The following is a 21541-nucleotide window of genomic DNA, read 5'->3' as shown; positions in this document are numbered from 1 at the left end:
TAGAAAAGTTAATTGTGCATCATAACAACTTGGCTGTTCCCTTTTGTTTCTTTCCTGAGGAGGAAACAGTACAGAGGCTGTGAGTAGTAACTGGTGTGAGCCTGCACAGGTAGCCATTTCTGTGGGCTTAGACCGATTATTCACATTATAGTGGACCCAGCAAGGTGCTCTAACTGGAAAAGCTTCTAAATGTCATTTTCTATGAAGGCAACAGCCAGATTTATTTCCATTATAGTCCCTCTTATTCTCAGATTCCAAAGCAGTACTATTCACTCCTGGGCAACAATAGAACATTGATTTCTCAAGGCTAAGAAATTGATATGAACTCCACATAGAAATATCTGCCCTGCTGATAGGCATCTTATCTGGGAAATTGGAAGTTGAGTGACATGGGATCCATTCCCCTCCACAGAGAGGGACCAGCATAAGAAGCTTGGTAGTCAGATAAGCTTGGGTTCAAATTCCCGCTTCACCATTTATTTGTGGTGACTTTTCAAAGACTTTGAAGGCTAGTATGCATACAGGAACAGCACTTGGCATATAGCAAATACTCAAAAATGTTATGTTGTAAATATTTTTGCCTTGTAAGGTACTCATAATGTTATACAGTAATATCAACAGTGATAATTATTATCATGGATATGAATAATTGTCATAAATATAAAGCACTCATCACATAATTGATACTAAAAACTGTTAGTTTCTGCTTTTCTTTGCAGATTACTAATGCCCATTTATGAATTCTAGTTTTTGTGTATTTATGACAGAAATAGGTCCAATATGACTCAAAGTCCTCTGGCTCCATTATTTTTTGTGGCCAGATTTCCCTTTCTCCTCCAAGACAAGCCATCATCCAGAGGCAAGATAGAAATGAAAAAATAAGGATATGCCAAGTTACACTTGGTTATGGCAAGAATGGGAACAAGTCAGAAGAGACAGATGTGTTTAATGGCCAATGCACTTGTCCAAAGGAATCATTTTCACTGGCCAGGAGCCCAATTAAACCTGTAAAATGGAAATGCAGAAAATCAGATTAACGAGCCAGTCATTAGCGAGGAAAAGACCCAGCTAATTCTGTGTTTAGCATGATGGATGGGCCCAGAGCAAATAATTGGATGACATTCATCAAATGTAAAATAAAAGGTGTCACTGAAAGGGAAAGTGGTAATAATCTCTGGGATTTACAATGCCAGCAAATTTGCTTGTAAGGAAGAGAAAAGTTCATCAAAATAGATTAATAGTCACTAAACTTTATTCCTTCCTTGTGCGGTTGCCAGAGAGCCATGCAAAGAACAGAGAGAGCAGATGCCTTAGCCTGGTATCATCCCAACCTTGTGAGGACTCTGCTCCACAGGGCGGGTGCTAGGGCTTCAATCTGGAGATAAGTTCCTGTGACCACCTTGGGACTGGGCAGGAAGCGAGAGGTCTTCTCCCCATCGTGGTTTAGCTACTAAACACTGGAGGAAGTCAAACTCCAAGTCTTCCTAGTCAAGCAGGTTAATCACAATTCATTTTTCATTTAGTCAATAAGTATTGACCCCTGCCCTGTGCCTGACATTTGGGGGATACACTCATTTACACTTAAAGGTCCAGGTGAGGCTAAGGTTATATACTGGCCATGACAATGAAATCCTATGTGATGTTGGTCGTTAGTGGACCTCTCTGAGCCTCAGTTTCCTGAGCTATAAAGTAGAAATACAATCCACACCTATAACTCTATATATCTTAACTCTATCTATAAATCTATATATGTATGTCCATAAGATTTAATATATAACATATGTTTATGAGGTATAGTTTATAAACCGCTTATCATAGCATCATTCAAGTAATAAGCTTTTACTGTGTGGTAGTTATTATTACTATTACTCTTTTATTACTTAGATTTGGGGTTGGCAGATATATTTTCATATGTTGGATTTATAGTTTAAAGTAACACCAAATTAAACCACTAATACAGAGGTCCTCAAACTACAGCCCGCGGGCCACATGCAAATACAAATATTGTATTTATTCCCATTTTGTTTTACTTCAAAATAAGATATGTGCAGTGTGCATAGGAATTTGTTCATAGTTTGTTTTTTTTAACTATAGTCCGGCCCTCCAACGGTCTGAGGGACAGTGAACTGGCCCCCTGTTTAAAAAGTTTGAGGACCCCTGCACTAATAACTAAATAATACCATACAAGGACTAATGGTGACTGTTCAGAACCAAGCATTAAATTTTAATCTGTGTCTGTGTGGTTGAGATTTATTTTAAAAAGAAAAAACAAAAAAGACTTCCTAGCAACTCATTGATCTTAATATATCAATACCCCGTCTCTAAGCCGATGAGGAACAATACAGATTCAGAACAGATGTCTTATTTAAAAAAAAATAAGTCCCGAGTACAAGACATAAATGATTCTAATTAGAAAATAGAGATGTAAGGATAGCGGGGAACATCAGGGAGAAAACCGGTCTCTGCTCTTGGTTCACAGCCGAGTCTTTGCACCAAGTTTTCACGAGGTTCTGCCTTCACACTGACTCCAACATCTGCTCTACCTGGCAGCGTATGGTACCTGATTTGCGGGTTTCCAATCTGTGCAGAGCCAGGGGGAGCCATGGGAGGTGCCACCTCTCAGAGTGAGAAGCGATGGGTGGATTTCAATAGAGATGTTCGACCCCTCCTGCTCTCGGCAGCTGCCGGGGAAGGGCGCCAGGTTGGGACCAGAGGAGGAGGACTGGCCTGTCTCCAGCAAGTGCTTGGGCCTTAATGAGAGCAGAGCATGTGCCTCCACTAATTACCTCCTCAGCACAGCAGCCTGGTGGCTATTGTCATCCTACTATTTTCTCTGAACAGGCCATGTTATCTTCTCTTGGGAATATTAATTTCCCCTGAGTTAGGGTGACTGGGCCGAGAGCAGCCATCTGCAGAGGTGTGCCATGTTGGCAGGACTTTTAACCAAGCCCAGGCCAGAGGTTTGTTTCTTGGAGTGGTTTCCAGATTCCTCTAAGATTTCATATTTTCCCAAGTGAGGTCATGACCCCCGAACCTGACCCCCCAGCCATGACAGCAGAATTGGGACTCAAACCCCAGATTTCTGACTTTTAAATCTAGAGTGTTTTCTCTGACTTTGATGCCTTTAAATAACTTGCTGAAGGAGAGTCCATAAATATCTGCTTAATGCCTTAATTTGTAAATATAAAGGAAAAGCAATGTGCTCAGATCAGAAGTGAAATTAATTTCAAAGTTATAAGCACTTTAAGCAGTATTAATATTCAGATCAAGAAAAAAAATCCTTTGGCCATCACATCATGGTCACAATGGATTAAACATTGATTTTTTAAAAAAGAATAAATAAATCATGGGTACAGCTCACATCAATAGAGCTTCTCTGTTCTCAGCTGAAAACATTTATTAGGTTTGTACATGTGCAGAGCACAGTGACCAAATACACAGTCCTTGTTCTCACAGAAAGTGCCATCCATGGGAAAGACTGTTGTCATCACCCACCTATTCTGTAAGGGCCATGACATGGGAGCAGCTCAGGGTGTCGTGGGATTGGAGGTTAAAAACCAGCAAGGGCCCAACCGGAATGATTCAGTGGCTGAGCATCAACCTATGAACCAGGAGGTCATGGTTTGATTCCCAGTCAGGGCACATGCCCGGATTGCAGGCTTCCTCCCCAGTGGCGGGGCAGGGGGCGGGAGGGGGGCGTGCAGGAGGAAGCCAATCAATGATTCTCTCTCATCATTGATGTTTCTATCTCTCCCTCCCTCTTCCTTCTTCTCTAAAATCAATAATAATAATAAAAAGAACCAGCAAGATACTCCCTAAAAGGTTGTCACAAACCACTGTAGCTACTGATGGAGAGGCTAATACCTTCCAACTTGTGTCATGATCCATGGCCCCATCTGACCTCTCTGTGTTTCCCTTGACCCAGGTAACAACTGGAGGAAGAGCCAGCTACTACGTGTCCTATCGAAGAGAGGCCTTCGCTCAGATAAAGCTGCCCAAGTACTCGCTGCCGAAGGTACATACCTCCTCATGTCCTGGTCCTGCCAGACAGAGCCGCAGGGAGAGGCTGCCTTGTTGGGCTCTGGGAGGTTAGATCTTGTTTTCAAGGATCTGTCATTCAGCCTGACTTAGCCCTCTGGGGCTTGGCCTCCGCAGAGGTCGTTGAACCTGGGTTCTCTGTTCTCCTGTCAGCAGGGTACACAGGCAGGAGTTTTGATTTGCTATGACTCAAATATCCCACATAACTGTGGGTCATTCCCCAGGAGGGGTGATGAAAGGAGCACTAGCTTTGAGATCTCTTCTGAGGAGCCCTTTCTTTTGTACGGGCCTTACTGCCAAATAGAGGGATGGGTTCAGAATGGTCTAGGCAGCAGCACAGGCGCTGTAAGTGTGAGCGCATAAAGGTGCATAGGTGAGTCTCCTGGTTTTCTTGCTTCTCTCTCCATTTTAATGCTAAATATAAATGCACTGCCTATGATTCCACTCCCTTCTGCCACTATGAGTAATGAGAAAAGAATAGTTTACTATAATTTTAATAACAACCGATGGCGTGGCAATTCCTTTGTTGTAAGATTATAAAACTTAACTCCGTGAACCCCATTTCCGGTGAACACTGGCTTTTGGGAGAAGATGGATTTTAGAACCTCAGTGTGAACATGGACAGGACATAATTGCATCACCTAATGAGGCTGCAAAGAAGCAAAGTCTCGTGTCAAGTATAATGTTACAAAGAACTGGGTTTCTAAGCTGGTGCTAGGAAACATATTGTGAGTACAGAGGTAGGAGGGGTTATGGAATAAGAAGGTGGGTAATTGTCTACCCTCTTATTGTTTCTATGCACTCATTTATTCATGTATGCATGCATCAATCCATTCATCCATTTGTTCCTTCTTTTATTCAGCCATTGAACTATTCTTTCTAACATATAAGTTTTTCCTCTGTGCCAGGCACTGAGCTAAGGTCTTTGGCTAGAGTAGTGAATAAGACAAAACAGACCCTGTCTTCATGGAGCTTATATTCTGGTAGAGAAGAGAGACACTGAACAAATAATTGTAGGTGTAGAGGGTGTTATAAGTATAGAAGCTCAAGGGTCATTGTGGCATAAGAGTTAGAGCTAAATAAATATGAGTAATGAGGGCAAGTTTCCTAAATAAATTGATGTTTAAGCTGATTAAGAAATAAGGAGTTAACTGTGCAAACAAGTGTTGAGGAATATAATAGAAAATATATGCACAGGCCCTATTTTAAGAGAGAGAGTATAGGCCCAGCTGGTGTGCTCAGTGGTTGAGCATCAATTCATGAACCAGGAGGTCACAGTTTGATTCCTGGCCATCAGGGTACATGCCTGGGTTTCGGGCTCGATCGCCAGTGGGGGCCATGTGGGAGGCATCTGATTGACGATTCTCTCTCATCATTGATGTTTCTGTATCTCTCTCCCTCTCTTGGAAATCAATAAAAAATACTTAAAAATAAATAAATAAAATAAGGAGAGAGTATGATCTATTCAACAAACTGAAACCATGTTGAGTGACTGGATTAGAGACTCAGGCGAGAGGCTGATGAGGTGGGCAAGGGCTACATTCAATAGTCTCAGAGACCCTGGGAATCAATTTCTCATTTTCTCTACCCTCTTTGTGATTTGCTTCTATAGGACCAGTATCTAATTTTATGGTTGCATGATGTACCCATCAGATATTCTAAACACAAGCAGGAAAGAGGCGTGCCTGCCTGGAGAATTGAGGACAGGGATGCTCATAATTATGCTCTTTCCAAAGGAGAATGACCCCTCGCAGGAACCGGATGATTTCCCTGTATGGGCCTAAAAAAGAGTTTCAGGAACTTTCCATACCATCTTCCACAGTAGGGCCCATTTTGTCTGTGTATACTTACCTATTTTATGTGTTTTTAAGCCCACCTTCTCAGGAAAAACAAACAGTTCTCTGCCCTTGGCAGTGTGGTTGTAGGAGGGGACAAATTAACCCTGGAATTGATCACAATCCTAGAACACTCCATTAATGATTAGCAAATGCATGGCCATTTATTGTGGTGGAGACCCATCTGTGCGACTCCTTTTGTAGAACTTCATCCAGAACAGCTTCTCATTAATATGAGGGCGGCTGTGAAAATAGCTGGATGGTTATCGATCCCCTTTATTAGCTGACATTGCCCCAGATTTTTCCTAAGAGGTGAAGACAGAGGGAGTGGAGGGAGATTGGTTCTTCCCATTGTTTACAAATGGAAATGGCTTTTAAGCAAGTTGCTGCCTTTTATGGAGTCCTGAGGCTGTGGCTGGGCCTCCTTGAAAACAAGAACAAAGCAGTTCCCTTCACTACTGCCCTCACCTCTCCTCCAAGACTGTCTGTTCAGACCTGCTTGCCTGGGGCAGTCCTGGCTTTGGAGTGCTTTGCAGAGAATAAAATGAATGCTGTTAATAATAAGCAGCACTCTTGGGAGTAGCAACCACATGCCCAGTCCTCCAAACCCAGTCCCTGGCATCTGATTGGCATCTCAGTCCAATAGACATGAGAAGCACAACAGAAGGTGGGGAAGAAAATGAAGGGGGGTCATAGTGGCTTTGGGAAAATATGACGGCGCTTATGAGCAGAAACCCTGAGCTCTCATTCCAATTCTGTAGTGAACTCATCCACGTGGCTGGGTCTTCTCATCTGTGAAATGGGCATCGTCATACTATCTGAGAAAGTTGTGAGGATTCAACAAATGGCTCATTGTTGGTAAAGTGGAAAGTGCTGGGTGACTCTAAGCAATGATTGTGATCCAAGGGGAAACACAGTAGATGCTCTTGACCTGCGTGGAGATCTGTGTTCCTTGTCAGGTTACGTCTTAGCCTGTCCTTGGACTTAGGGTTGCCTGAGGCCCTCACTTTACCACTCTGACTCTAATACACCCTCTTTTGTCTCTTAGATGCTGGGTTTATTATTAACTTGTTACTCTTATAGTCATTTCTACAAGAGAACTTTTTGATTTTATGTCTGTTTGTATGTGGGACTCAGTTTGTTGTTAGTGACGATGTTGACCTTTACCTGAGTCCTGTGTTTTAGAAAACAGCAATATTTAAGAAAGCCCCCACCCTTTTGTGGTCTTGGACATGACTTACTACAAAGATCTCCCCATCCCCAATGCCTAGATAAGTCACTGGTCTCCCCGAGTTTACTTTTGACCATACCCAGTTCCTACTCTTTGTCTCATAAATGATTGTCCCTACCGACCAATCTGTACCAAATGCTTGCTGATTTGACTTTACCAACTTACATTCAGCTTTTCTTCTCTCAAATCCTTAAACTTTGACCCACTCTTGAGCATATGTGAGCACTGGGAGCTTATGCATTGGGACTCAGAACAACCCCTCTTAACAGCCACCCCTGAAAATTACAGATTCTAAGGAGAACAACTTCCCTGTCTCACCTCACTCCTCACACCCGTTTTGGTAGCCTTGATGTACCTCTCCTTGTAAAAGCAATTCTTTTTTAAAAATATATTTTTATTGATTTCAGTGAGGAAGGAGAGGGAGAGAGAGTTAGAAACATCAATGATGAGAGAGAATCATTAATCGGTTGCCTCCTGCATACCCTACACTGAGGATCAAGCCCACAATCCAGCCATGTGCCCTGACCAGGGATTGAACTGTGACCTCCTGGTTCATAGGTCAATGCTCAACCACTGAGCTATGCTGCCTGGACTAAAAGTAATTCATTTCTTCCTTCACTCTGAGATGCTTGCAGATGTTATGGCCATAGTGTTGCAATAGTCTTTTGCAATAAAATCTCTTTTTACCTTAGTCTGAGTGTGTTTCCATTTGATAGTAGAGTACAGTTAATTGTGTATTGAATAATAAGAGAGAAGAGAGGGAAATATGGTTGAGAACATTTATTATAATGATAATGGCAATGATATTAACCTTTTCCTTAATTTCCTCAGGAAAATTTTTCTTAATTTTTACATTTCCTCAAATGCTGCTTTATCCTTCTTTGCCGTGTCACAGCCACACTTCTTAAAGAGTTATCTGTAAGTTCTAACCTCTTTTCTCACTTGCTCTTCACTCTTCAACCCATGGCTGGTTGCCCTCTGCTCCCCCATATCCATCCCACTATTTCACCAAAAACCTTCTAGCCATTGCTACCAGTGACTGCTATGGGCTCTATGCCCCCCCCCTCAAAAAAATATAGCTCTTTGTCTTTTGATACCTCTCTGTATAATTTGACAATGTTGGGAGGGTGATCCATACTTGATACTCTTCCCTTTGCTCTTATTTACTTCTGATTTTCTTTTCTGGATCCCCTTCCCCTTGCCACCCTTTAAATGCCAATGTTTCTCAATTCTTTTTTTACATTCTGCATGGTTCCCATGTGACCTCATTGCTTTTCTTCTTGTTGGTGACTCCTATGTCCACAGCCTCAGTCCATATCTCTCCACTGATCTCTGGATGGTAACTCCAACTGCCTATTCAGAATACATCCCCTTAAAGGCTTCTTTTAACAACTCCTCAACTGAGCTCAGAGTCTCTACCCTATGTCCCTTATATCTCACTCTTCTCCCATGTTTACTTACTCCATTTATTCATTCAGTAGGCTTTTGTTAGATGTCTTCCATGTGCTAGATACTCTGATAAGCACTAGAAATAAAGTGATAAATAAGAGAGGCATAGTTTCTGACCTCTGGGAGTTTATAATCTAACTAGTGGCCTGATGCGTGAAATTCGTGCAAGAGTAGGCCTTCCTTCCCCTAGCTGCTGGCACCGGCTTCTCTCTGGCACCCGGGACCCGGGCTTCCCTTGCAGCCCCAGCTTCATCCAGAAAGTCATCTGGAAGGATGGAAGGATGTCTGGTCTAATTAGCATATTACACTTTTATTATTATAGATGAGAGAGACAGATATCAAACAAATAATTACACAAATGATATTTAATTATCATTTTAATGACTAAAATTCAGGGGATTTTGTAAGTCAGATATCTGAGATATTAAAGATATGTCCTTCTCCCTTACCTCTTGTAGATTCTACCTCTTTAATATATCACTATCCATTTCTTAGAGTCATAGAAAACCTACCCCTGAGATCAGACCCTTGTGTATTACTACCTAGATTATTGCTATGACATTTTAAGCCTTTCTCCCTACCCCACTTTAATCCACTCTTTAATCCACTGGGTCCTCAATGCATATGATCATGCAATGAAGCTCATCTTCTCCAATTCAGTCTCTGCATTGATCAATTCTAATCTTTTCTTTCTCTTGCAAAAACCTTGTGATAGCTTTGTCTTTTCTTCTGGGTAAACATAGGGGCACTATACAGAACCCCTTATGATATGGCCACTCTACCCTCACTGTCCCCAGAAGAAAACTGCTTTCAAGCTATTCCAAGTTCCACACATTTCCTCGAATGCACTACCCTTCCTCCCACTTGTAGATGCCTTTCTGCTCCTGTCACCATTTTCAGTACCTTTGTTGAAGCACTTATAAGTTCATGGAAGGCCACAAGAGCATGTGATGTTTCCTCTGGGTGGGCATCTTCCTGAGGTTAGGGTCTATATTTTGTTCCTCTCTGTTTTTATATTATGGTATTTGACATATGGCATATGCTTAATAACACATGTTTTCCTATAATAAAGTTACGTTAGGCCCAGATTATTAAAAAAAAAATCTTTCAGTAACAGGGAAGTATTTTTACTATTTTCTCCTAGGAAGTAACAGATTTTCAAAAAGCAACTCTGATTTTTCCCAATTATTCTTTTTGGAGGGTATAGGGGGACTGTTATTTATAATTGTTTTACTATGAAGGTGACACATACTTCGGAGTTAGATTAGAGTAGCAGAATTCAAGAAATAAACATTATTATTCTTTAAATCCCTATTTGACCAAATTTAACTGACAGGAATTTTCTTTGTTCCTGAAGACTTACTCTCCAGGTTACTATTGGCTAATTCTTATTCAACCATAGACCTATTAGAAGAGACAACACAGCATTCAGAGCTTTTCAGAGAGTAGTTCCCCAGATTGTGTGTGCCAGAATCATCTGGGGGGCTTATTAAATGGCAGAATCTAAGGCTTTTCACCAGAAATACTGAATGAGAACCACAGGCAGTGGAACTCATGAGCCCACCTGCTATAAAGATCTCCAGGTCATGTAGATGCACATTGACGTTATATCCACACTGATAATGGGTTTAGCTTCTTGATTAGGGTAGTTTCAAGTTTAAATCTTAGTAATGTCATTTATTAACTAAGTGGCTTCGGCCAATTAAGGATTTCTCAAGCAGGCATCTCAGAATCCTAGATGCTAGAAAGCAGTCTTTCACCCCTGAGCCTGCAGTACCTGTGCACCAGGTAACACAGTCCCAACACAGGTCTAAGGTAAGATGCACCCACAGCAAATCTGGCTGCCTCTAATCCTGACCATGCCTCAGTGCAGGGGTCCTCAAACTTTTTAAACAGGGGGCCAATTCACTGTCCCTCAGACCGTTGGAGGGCCGGACTATAGTTTAAAAAAAAAACTATGAACAAATTCCTATGCACACTGCACATATCTTATTTTGAAGTAAAAAGATAAAACGGAAACAAATACAATATTTGTATTTGCATGTGGCCCGCGGGCCGTAGTTTGAGGACCCCTGCCCCAGTGTTTTGAGTTGTTTTTTCCCCACCTCTTTTTTATTAGTTTAGTCTAAAATAATTTAGCTCATTCATTTTTATAACCAAAACATCTGGGAAAAGCCAGGAATTTCTATTGCATTTTTAACAGGATAAGTGAATTTAATCTGTATTTCCTGCAGCTGCTGTTTCCCCTCCTACTGGGTTCTTGGTTTTCATTCCACACCAACATGACATGATGTCATCACATGGTTTTTAAGAGTAAGCCTCATTAACATTTCAAGCAGTTCAGCAGGAACCTCTAAGGTGTGTTAAGTACAAATGAGCAAGTAAAAGGTCTTAGGCAAGGTGACCTAGGGCATTCAGGCCAGAGACCGGGATGTGACAGAGAATCTCCAACGCACAGATGTAGAACTTGCTTATCACTCTCCCTGCCTCCTTCCCACATGTCCAAATCAAATAAGCTTGCTCCTTCTGAAATCATCCAAATCAAATGAGCCTGCTCCTTTTGAAATCATCTCAATGGAGCTCTCCATGGTTCTGACATTCTAGACAGTGCTGCCTCCCTTTATTGTTGAAACCATTTCTGGGAAAGGTTGGCCAAATAAGGTAAGAGGTAGATTCAGCTTGATTATCTACTTCCTGTCAACTGCAATTGCTTGTACCAATGCTTTCCACCATAGTGACAAGGGCACCTCTCCTGCTTTCTCGGGATGTTATTACTTGTTGCCATACACATCTGTATAGTTATGCATTCTTTAACTACTCCCAGTTTTCAAATATTTATCCTTGTCAACATTGCCTCTTGACAGTGTGAGTTCCTTAATTAAGGACTTGAGTTTATGATACTCTTTGTACAGCGCCTAGACACATATGCAAACTGGCTTTTATAAACTGCTTTGGATTCTGAACTCATAGATTTGATTTTAGAAGTGACGCACTCCAATAATGCAAACTAAAGTAACTTCAGCGAACAGAAAGTAGCAGATCATAAGAAAAGTTAAATACATGGGACTGAGAGTCCTATGACTCCACCTGAAAGACTACATTTTCAAGTATTGCAAATAGACTGTGGTCAAACCAATAGACGAGGGTCAAACCCTCATGATTTATATTTACTGTATGGGTCCTTGGTTTGCAACTTCTAATTTAGAGGCTATATATCCAAATGGTCAGAAGCTAACAATTAGCTTAGAGTCATACCACTGAGATTCAAAACATGGTTCTGTCACTTACTAGCTATTCAATATGAAGTACATTTGCAAACCTCTCCTTTATAGACTTATTTGGATTTGTAACTGAAATAATACATTAAGATAACTTAGAACACTGCCAATTGTTAGCTCTTTTTATTGGTAGCCCAGCCTCTTCACTTTTTGGTAAGAAAATTGAAGCTCTTGGAGACTGACATATTCATCAGTTCTGTAGCAGAGCTTATATTATGACTGAGAACACTAAATTTCACATTGAGTATCTTTTCCTCCATATCAATGATTTTCAAACATTATTTTATTAACAGCAGAACCCCCTTCATCTTTTATTCCTAGAATATTACATAGAAATTTAGTATAAAGCAGATTTGAGTGGTTCTGCTCTGGTTGAAACAGGGTTGGAAGTCCAGAGTCCCACCCATTGGCCATGTCTCCCTGCCACTCTTCCTGCAATCCCCATGTCTCTGAAGATTCCAAAGAAAGATGTGAAAACCATTACACTGAAACGTTTGAAAACATCAATGGAGATCTAAAGAAGGGATAGGCCTGTCTTCTGGCATGTGTGAGTTTTTTCTTGCAAGGCTTTTTGTCTCTGTTAGCACCAACACTACCTTTCAGATATAAAAACAAAAAAATGAAAATGGATGAATCCCTTGAAGCCATGGAAAATGATACCCACCAAAGCCCCTTATGCCCATCTTGCTGTCACTTAGCAAGGAACAGAAATCATGAAGCTCATAATTTATAGCCTTGGTCCGACACAGAATTGTTTAACATTGCCTATAAATCAAGCTTTTTCTCAACCATTTTGTAAGTCATAGTAATTATTCTTGGTCCCAGTGGGCAGAGAGATATGAGATCTGCTGCCTTACAGGCCTTCCATCTTCTTACAGGACATGCACATCATCAGTACTGATGAGAACCAAGTGTTTGCTGCGGTTCAAGAATGGAACCAGAATGACACATACAACCTCTATATCTCAGACACGCGTGGGATTTACTTCACCCTGGCCATGGAGAACATTAAGAGCAGCCGAGGTCTAATGGGAAACATCATTATTGAATTGTATGAGGTATGTAGCCAAGATTATCCCACACCTGGGTCTGCCTCCCTTTTTCATGAGTTTTAATGGTATAAACACAAGCAAGTGGGTCAGATAGCCCTGGGTGAGATCTCAGCTGTACCACTTAGCAATTGTGTGACTTGGGGAAGGTCTTCACTTCTCTGTGCCTCAATTCCCTCACCTGTAAAATGAAGAAAAAATATTTATCTCATGATTATTGTGAGAATGAGAGGTAATGTTTGTGAAGCATCTAGTGTGGGGGTTCAATAAATGTATCTAAAGTAAACGTTCTTGTAGGTATGAGCATAATTACAAGTCAGAAAAAAAGGTATTTGGTCTATGTGATCTCTTAAGTAAATTTTTCAACTCTATGCTTCTTCTTATGAACTCTGGGTGGAGGAAACAATGTTATTTGTATGCTTTAGGTTATTGATAAAATCAAAATATTTTAACTTTGTGGAGATCAAACATCAGCTGTATTGCTTTTAAAAGTTTTATGGGCAAATTTTATAGGAAACGAAAAGCAAACATCAGTGATGGATGTTAAGGTTCCCCTAAAATGCCACCAAATGCCAACATCTATGCATGAAGAATTAACCTTGACTTACATTGAGTTTTTTCTCATTTTAATATATGATTACTTTTACTGAGTGTGCACTTGTATTGTTTTTTTTTTAAATGTCATCACTAGTTAAAGAATAATTTATCTAGGAAACCAAGTGACTCCATATAGGAACTAGATTAAACAACTACTTGTTTCAGTGACCCTAATGATGTAGTGCTTTTTTAAACCTCTAGTGACGAGTGTGTCCTTTGACAGTCCTGGCCACAGTGAAGGTACTTGATTGACCACCTTGGTATGATGCATTTATTTGAGCAAAGAAAGTGTGTCTGAGTATCCAACATTCACCAGTGACTTGGTGGTCAAACCCACATACCTGAGCTGGTTGAGGTCATCTATTCATGAGAGGTCAAGTTGTGTACGTGGGTGGTAGGCTCAGATGGTCTGGATGAGCTGCTCCCATGTGAGGTGTTTGCTTTCAGGACTGGTAGAGGCTTTCAGAACAGAGGGGTCAGTGCATGGGCTTCTGCTTCTCTTCTGCCAAAGAACCAGCATCTCTGCACTGGTATGTAAGGTGGCTGCTCGGTCACTGGAAGTGATGGTAACATAGAAGGTTCCAATTCTTTTATCAGAGTAGAAGGAGGATTACACAAACAAATGGGGTGAATGGAAGTACATCTTAAAAAGGAGAGAAGTGAATGGCATTGATTATAAAACAAAATTAGTAGAGATATCCTGGTTTCTTAAAGAGGTAGTTGAAATGCTAAAATAATTCTTTTAAGAATAAGGTTTATTTGGAAAAATGGCCCAGATAACTTCCTAGAGTTACAAAAGCTTGTAAAGATGACTAAAGAGTACATATGGTTTGGGAAGCTTCCATTTCTATGCCTATACTCAGACCAGGAAGAAGAAACATACCTTTGTTATTGGGCAATAAGTCCCGGCTTGTGGGAAGGGTTAGATGGATGTTCGCAGTACTGAGGCCTCTTCAACAAGTTCCTGTTTGCACAAGTGAGGCTATAAAGATAAGAGAATTATCCAGGCTCCTGTGGCCAGAACCAAGAGGAGGGTAGACATTGCTGCAGATGGCATTTCAGTTGAGAAATCCCTGGGTCTCTGACCCTATTGATAATGGTGAGTGAATCTGTGACTGTGCTGTTTCTTTCCTATGGGAGCCTGAAAGCTCCTTGGTCATTTAGAACAGCGAGACACTCTCATCTGAAGTGGAACATGAATCAAAATGAAGAATGTACCTAGATCCGTGTAATTTGTTTTCTTCTCGCTGAAGTCAGTCTTGCATTTTTGGTCTCGTTGTGGGGAGGGAATGCATGGAGTCATTGCATCTACAGAGAAACATGATGTATCAAGCAAGGCAGCTTCTTTAACACCAGAACTGTTGAGCTGGTTCCCCATTCAATTTTATCATATTTTATTGTGCCTCCACTTTGTGTGCAAGTCCACGAGTGAGATAGGAAAGATGATGGCTGTTACCATGATGGAGGTTGAAATCTAGTTTGTTGGGCTTTGCAGAGGTCAACAAACAAGCTCCCTTTTTACCTGCCCAAGATTGGAACTAATTGAGACAGTGACAGAGGATGAGACAAATGGAGATCAAACATCACCTAACATTGAAAAGTTAGGTAGGAGGAAGTGGGCTTGCTAACACTGTGCTCTAGAACTGCACCTATCCATCCAGTGACAGGCAGAAATTGTAAATTAAAAGATCTCCTGTGGAAACCTGTTTCTATAACACCATCACCCTGAGGTACAGAAGGTCTGATCTTTGCAGGTAGATCCCCAAAAGAGTGGATGTGGGGATGAGCTGTACATGCTCAGTTCCTTTTCTCAGCATTACCTATCATTATCAGATGTCTTTCCTGATGAGAAAGAAGTGAAGAAGTGAAAGGTATGAGCCGAGAATTGGATAGAGGGTATAGATGTATAAGATTATCAGCTAACCAGTCTCACTGAATAGAAGTGATGCTTGTCAGGTACAAGAATGAGTGTTGGATAAATAATTGGAGTTAAGATTCTAGAAGGAATTTAGTACCAAGGGAATAAAATGGATCCTGACACCCTCTAGACAATGAACAACATACTGAAGGTTTTTAGAGGGCGATGCTGTTTTGCACCTGGAGATACATCCTGTGATTTGGAGACAAAGCTCAATTTAATTGGTCTCTAGGGGTTATTAGACTTTAACCTTCTTCACTGGAGCTTCTCATAGAAACTGAGATTGTTATTTTCTGGACTCTGAATGCCCTTGAGTAATGCACCTGGGAAGACTGGTAAACTTTCACATTCAGTTCAGCTAAATTAACACACTTCCATGGTGTGTACTCTGTTTGATGAGGTGAGGCTGGTACATGAAACTGACAATCTACTGGGAAGACATGTATTAGGATAGTTAGTGATCACAGTCTAACGTTTTTTGTTGCTCTTTTTATTTTTATTTTATTTTTTCCTTTTTATTGAAATTATTGGGGTGACACTAGTTAATAAAATTATATCAATTTCAGACTCACAATTCCACAACACATCATTTGTGCACTGTCTTGTGTGTTCACCATTCCAAGTCAAGTCTCCTTCCATCACCATTTATCCCTCCTATACCCTCCCTCAATTCCTTCCTCTCTCCCCCCTGGCAGTCACCACACTGTTGTCTGTGTCCATGAGGTTTTTCTCTGTCTTTTGTTTTTCTTTTTTGCTTAATCCCTCCACTCCACCACTATCCAGTCCCCCACCTCCAACAGCTGTCAGCCTCCCTTCTATCTTTGAGACTGTCTCTATTTTGCATGTTAGTTCATTTTGTTAATTAGATTCCACATGTGAATGAAATCACATGGCACTTGTCTTTCTCTGACTGACTTATTTCACCAATATAATGCTCTCCAGGTCCATTCATGCTTTTTCAAAAGGTAAGACTTTTATTAAAGTTATAATTTCTCATGTTGTCGGGTCACTATAAAGGAAGGTTAATGCTAACAAGGAATTTGGGGAGACTTGTAAATGAGTTGGCTTGAAGGAGGAATGTTGGAGCTTGAGAGAAAGACATGTCTGGTGGAGTCCCAGCATGAGAAGAGAACCAGGTCTATTTTTATAGAATGTTGAATGGCCTTGGGGAATAGTAGGGATAACGATTGCAAATATACCACTAAAAAACTTGATGGAAGACCTGGGCATTTATTCTGTGGGTTAGTATTTCTCTGTTCTTCCCCTACATCTACATACCTAGTGGAAGATGTTTGCAAGCATGATGTAGTCCCCTATTTCAAGTTAGTGTGTAACTTTATATGATAATGTAACAGGACACTGTACCTGTATTCCCTTGTCTGAAATGTCAGAGATGCCTTTAGGTACCATGGATGTGAGGTGGCTTGGGCTGACCATGGCCACTTAAAACTACTGACCTTTCAAGTCTCTTCCTGACACTGGAAAGAGGATGAAGAAAGCCAGAACTTATTTGAGAATTCACCTTGCAGATCTTGGTGCTGAGAGACCTTGTGACCAATGGGGATCGAGCCCACTAAACTCACTAAAACCTAATAAGGCAGATGCGTTATTGTTTTCTGGTCTGTTGGAGCAGCCTACTGCTGTACAGAGTCTCTTTCTTGTTCTCTCTTTAATCTTTGCCTCAAAGTACAATATTGTCATAGATGTAATTACATAATCAGGGGAGAAAATAATTATTGAAGGCCAAATAATAATCAATCTCTTCAAGCCCATTCTTCCAAAACAAGGCTACTGTTGACCGTGAATGTAGTCCATTTTGTGCTCTCACCATTATTCTTATGACACTCATTTTTTCACATCCCTAACTATAAACTATATTTATTCTTAGTTGTTCTCCACTGATAAATCAAGAAACAAATATTCTCTTCAACACCCTTAGTTATATTATGGAAACATTCTCTGAGCTGTCCGTCTGATGGATTTTCTGTAATCCTTTCCTGAATATTAAGCATCCAACTTGTAACTCCTTATAATAACAACAAGAGCATACCAGGCAATGCCTTAGACTGGTGTTGTTGAATAAATATATAATGTGAGCTACACATGCACTTCTAAATTTTCTACTACCCACATAAAAATGTAAGGTGAAATTAATTATAATGATATAATTTATTTAATCAAAATATCCAAAATATTATCATCTTAGTATATGTTTGATATAAAAAATCACTGAGATACTTTATATATTTCCATACTAAATCTACACATCTCAACTTACATGCTACATTTTTACCAGAAACCCTTGATCAGTATTTACATTTCCTAAAATTTACAGTAGAAAAAAGTAAAGTCACACACCAAAGTTATTCCAAACATAACTCAAAGTTTGCCAACCTAAATCTGGCATCAGTGTTCAAATTGGTTAAAAGTAAATAAAGTTATAAATCAGTTTCTTGGTCCCAGTGTCCACATTTCAAGTGCTCAACAGCCAGTGGCTATGGTATTGTACTGTATAGCTCTAATCAGCTTTTAACTTTTTCTTATATATCTATTGCAGCATCCCTTGGTGGTAGGTGTCATTCCCCCTTGTGCCTTATAAGAGTACAGAGATACAGACAATTTAGTCACATGGCTCAGATCACACAGCTAGTAAATTGTGGCACACTATGTTTAAACAAACTCATGTTTATGTGTCTAGAATGCACAGGCTCTTCCCACTATGTATTTTTTCCACATCAATTTTTTTAACTAAGGTATAGTTTACATACAGTAAAATTTACTCTTTGTGGTATACAGTTCTGTGAGTTATGACAGGGCTGTACAGTTGTGTAACTACCACCACAGTCAAAATATAGAATAGTTCTGCCCTAGCTGGGTTTGCTCTATGGTTACAGTTTCAGCCCATGGACTGTAGGTTTGTGGGTTCGATTCTGGTAAATGGCATGCACCTCAGTTACAGGCTTGATCCCTGGCAGGGTCAGGGCGCATGCCAGAGGCAACCAATTGATGTGTCTCTCCCACATTGAGGTTACTCTCTCTCTCTGTTCTCCCTCTCCCCTTCCATTCTCTCTTAAAAAAAAAAAAAAATCAATGGGAAAAAAAATATCCTTCTTCATGACAAATTGTTGGATGGATACAGTGCAACTCTTTGAGGCATCCTTACTATTCTGGTCTCTTTGCCCATCTTATTGATGTTTCCTTGTCCATAATGGTTGCCTTCCACCCCCTGTTTTATCATGATTTTAGGTGACCCTATTTTGGCCAGATGGGCAGCTGCTTATAGCCTCCACAGGGACATTTTTTCCAAACTGACCTTCATAGGGTTCTCACCACAGGATTGACTCTAGGGACAGCACAAAGCAGACCATGGTAATTGCTTTTCTCAGCAGAGCCCTGGCTTTCTTGTCCTGAGGGCCCAAGGCGGTGAGTGACAGATGACCATGCCACCTGGACTCAGTGCTCTGCCAAGGGGCCACTGTCAGTTTCCCTTTCCAATTCAAGTTGATTCCCAGAGGCAAAGTGGGTCATGCAGTCCTGACACCTTGTACTGCCCTCTTCATTGGGGCCACCGCCAGCTGGTATCCTTCTCCTTGAACTGCTGGGGCCAACAGCAGCAGCCCGGCTTCTGATTTCAAACAACAGTGGGAAGAAGCATGTTTAAGGCAGATGCCAAGTACCTCCTTGGATGGAGATGAGTTAAAATGTGAATCTCATTTTCTAATTCATTTACAGTGTGTATAGTATGGGTATGCTGTGTTTCATGACTTATATGTACCTACACACATACACACACATGCATATATGAGTCTATTAGGCTGTAACATAAATGTATTTTATTCTTGGTTTGCATTAAAAAATTTTGAAATCTGTTGGGCTTAGGTACACAAAAGCAAAGTGACCTCCAAACCTATAGTCCATTTATATGTGACATGGAGAAGTGTCCTGGTTCCCTCAGACAAGAGGGAGAGTTGTGTGGCATTAGGTGCGTCTGCAGGAGAAAGGCCTTCAGAGCTACGATGGGTTCCCTGGAGCTCTGAAAGCCCCTTCCTATATCTTCTCAGTCTCTGTGCTCCCAATTTTGCTCTCAGGATGTGTGGGAAACACAGCAAACACCCATCCGAGTGGTATAGCTCTCAGTGGGAAATTATGGTAGTGGCCATTCCACTTGCCAAACATGCTCATTCAGAAGAACACAAGAAGTGGATGGATGGCTCATAATTTCTGCTGTAAAGCATCCCACTGGAGGCAGGGGAGGGGGTGACAGGAGCCCCACAGGAGTAGTCTTGGGAGTCTGAGTCTGACTCTGTTTTTCTCTTTTGGGAAGTGGAGAGCAAGGTGGGTGCTATGTACATGTTGCAGGGACGCCGGATGGCTTGGGGGAGAGAGTCTTCAGAATCATTATCTGGTGGTTCCTAGAAAATACCAAAAGGCAAAAGATCCTACAGAAACTTAGATCGAGTTCTCAGTGAGGAGCAATTGGCCATCAGGGTTAAGAAAAACACCTTTGCAGCTGGTTTTAAAGAGTGGGGTGTTCTGAGGGCCTCAGGCTCCAGGATGAGCATATAAGATGCCAGCCTTCCTGAAATGGCACTGACTTTAAGCAGCAAGGGTATCTCTGTGGAAGGGCAGAACCCTGCTACGACTGCCCCTTCCCCCCGCAGCTTGGCTTCTCTCCTTACCCACCCTCTGGGAATCTAATTAATTCCCCTGGTGGTGTTCTGTTCTCCTTCTGACATTCTTTGTCCATTTTTTGGTTTGTTTTTATTGGGGTTGGCATTCTCTTCAAGGCCAGTCAGGTTACTAAAAAAAGTTAAAAACAAATAAAAAGACTTCTTATTTCATCAAATAAATTATGCCATTAAAAAAAAAGAATTCCACTTTTGTGCAATTCTTTCCCACTGGCGTTCTCTCAGATCTGCAATAAATCTGTTCACCATGATTCTTAAATAATGGGGGATACATACAATTAACATTTTGAGACCCTATTACCCAGAAAACCTGCCATTAAACCTTTTGTTTATATATACTTAAGCTCTTTGAATTATCTTTTAGCTTTGGAACATGCTGGGATTGGAAGGGAAGTTAAGAAAATTTTTTTTTTTTTTTTTTGCATAGGATGTTGTCAATATAAATGAGGAATGTTGTCCTCATTCCCCAGAACATAATAGACATAGTAGGAATAAAAGTTTGAGTGAATCTGTCCTTACTCTATGACCCTTCTAAATCATAAATCTCTCTTAATCCTCTAGCTCCGTGTTTTCTGGTGGTGCTCTTCTTTCAAAATATTATGGGTGCGCAAGTCCAATAACTGGCAGTTCTGGCAAGAGGGCTCTGCATTACCTCATGTATCCATGCCAGCCAACCGGGAGAAAACAGGAAGAGCAGGGCAGATTCTGCCTGTTTCAAAGTGACCGCTGGCTCAAACCTGAAGATGATATGAGGGTTATCCATAGTCACACACAGCTAGTGGCACAGCCAGGGATAGGTTCCAGGTGGCCACACTGGGTCATCTCTCCAAAGCATATCTACCTCACTACTAATTGGGATACCTCAACTTTCATCATTAAGGAGTATGCCCGATGCCTTTAAAACTTGTTTACCAGCTCTCCCCTCTGCCTCCCCTCCCCCGCCAGCAGGAGGGGGGTAACTCATGCAGTTGTTATAAAGAGCTTCCACCTTGGCGGGAATGCAAAAAGTTAGGGATTGGGCCCTAGGGAACAAAGTGCAGAGACATGTAAAGTGGGGAAAAGCAGGTGGGTAAGAGGAGAATAGGACATGTGGGTTGGCGGGTGGAGGGTGCAGAGATGAACTTAAACTTCTTTCGAAGCCACATGGCGTATGGCATGTCTCACTATGTTCTTCCTGTCATCTTTTGTACGTCCAACGTCCCATAGAAAATGCTGGGGCTTCTCTCTGGGCTCCTCCAAGACTGTAGGCATTTTGGCCCAACATGGTTCTCCATCTCTCACCCTTTTTCCTAGGTAGCAGGTATCAAAGGGATATTCCTGGCAAACAAGAAGGTGGATGAGCAGGTGAAGACATACATCACTTACAACAAGGGCAGGGATTGGCGCCTACTGCAAGCTCCAGACGTGGACCTGAGAGGAAGCCCGGTACACTGCCTGCTGGTCAGTCACCCAGTCTCA

The 21541-nt window shown here is 41.2% G+C and overlaps 1 protein-coding gene across 2 annotated transcripts in view; it reads left to right on the top strand.

Moving 5' to 3' along the window:
- Window positions 1-21541, top strand: part of SORCS3 (sortilin related VPS10 domain containing receptor 3) — a 518681-nt gene that overhangs the window by 408734 nt on the left and 88406 nt on the right. For both annotated transcript variants that reach the window (XM_070432330.1, XM_070432331.1), the window contains exons 8-10: window positions 3926-4015; window positions 12710-12889; window positions 21377-21523. In XM_070432330.1, coding sequence (XP_070288431.1) covers window positions 3926-4015; window positions 12710-12889; window positions 21377-21523 — 417 coding nt within the window. The remainder of the gene's footprint in view (window positions 1-3925; window positions 4016-12709; window positions 12890-21376; window positions 21524-21541) is intronic.

Source organism: Myotis yumanensis, unplaced genomic scaffold (assembly GCF_028538775.1).
Source record: "Myotis yumanensis isolate MYYU_CA2020_CCGP unplaced genomic scaffold, mMyoYum1.0.hap1 SCAF_13, whole genome shotgun sequence".
In the NCBI taxonomy this organism is placed as follows: domain Eukaryota; kingdom Metazoa; phylum Chordata; class Mammalia; order Chiroptera; family Vespertilionidae; genus Myotis; species Myotis yumanensis.
This window is presented reverse-complemented; position numbering and strand designations above follow the sequence as displayed.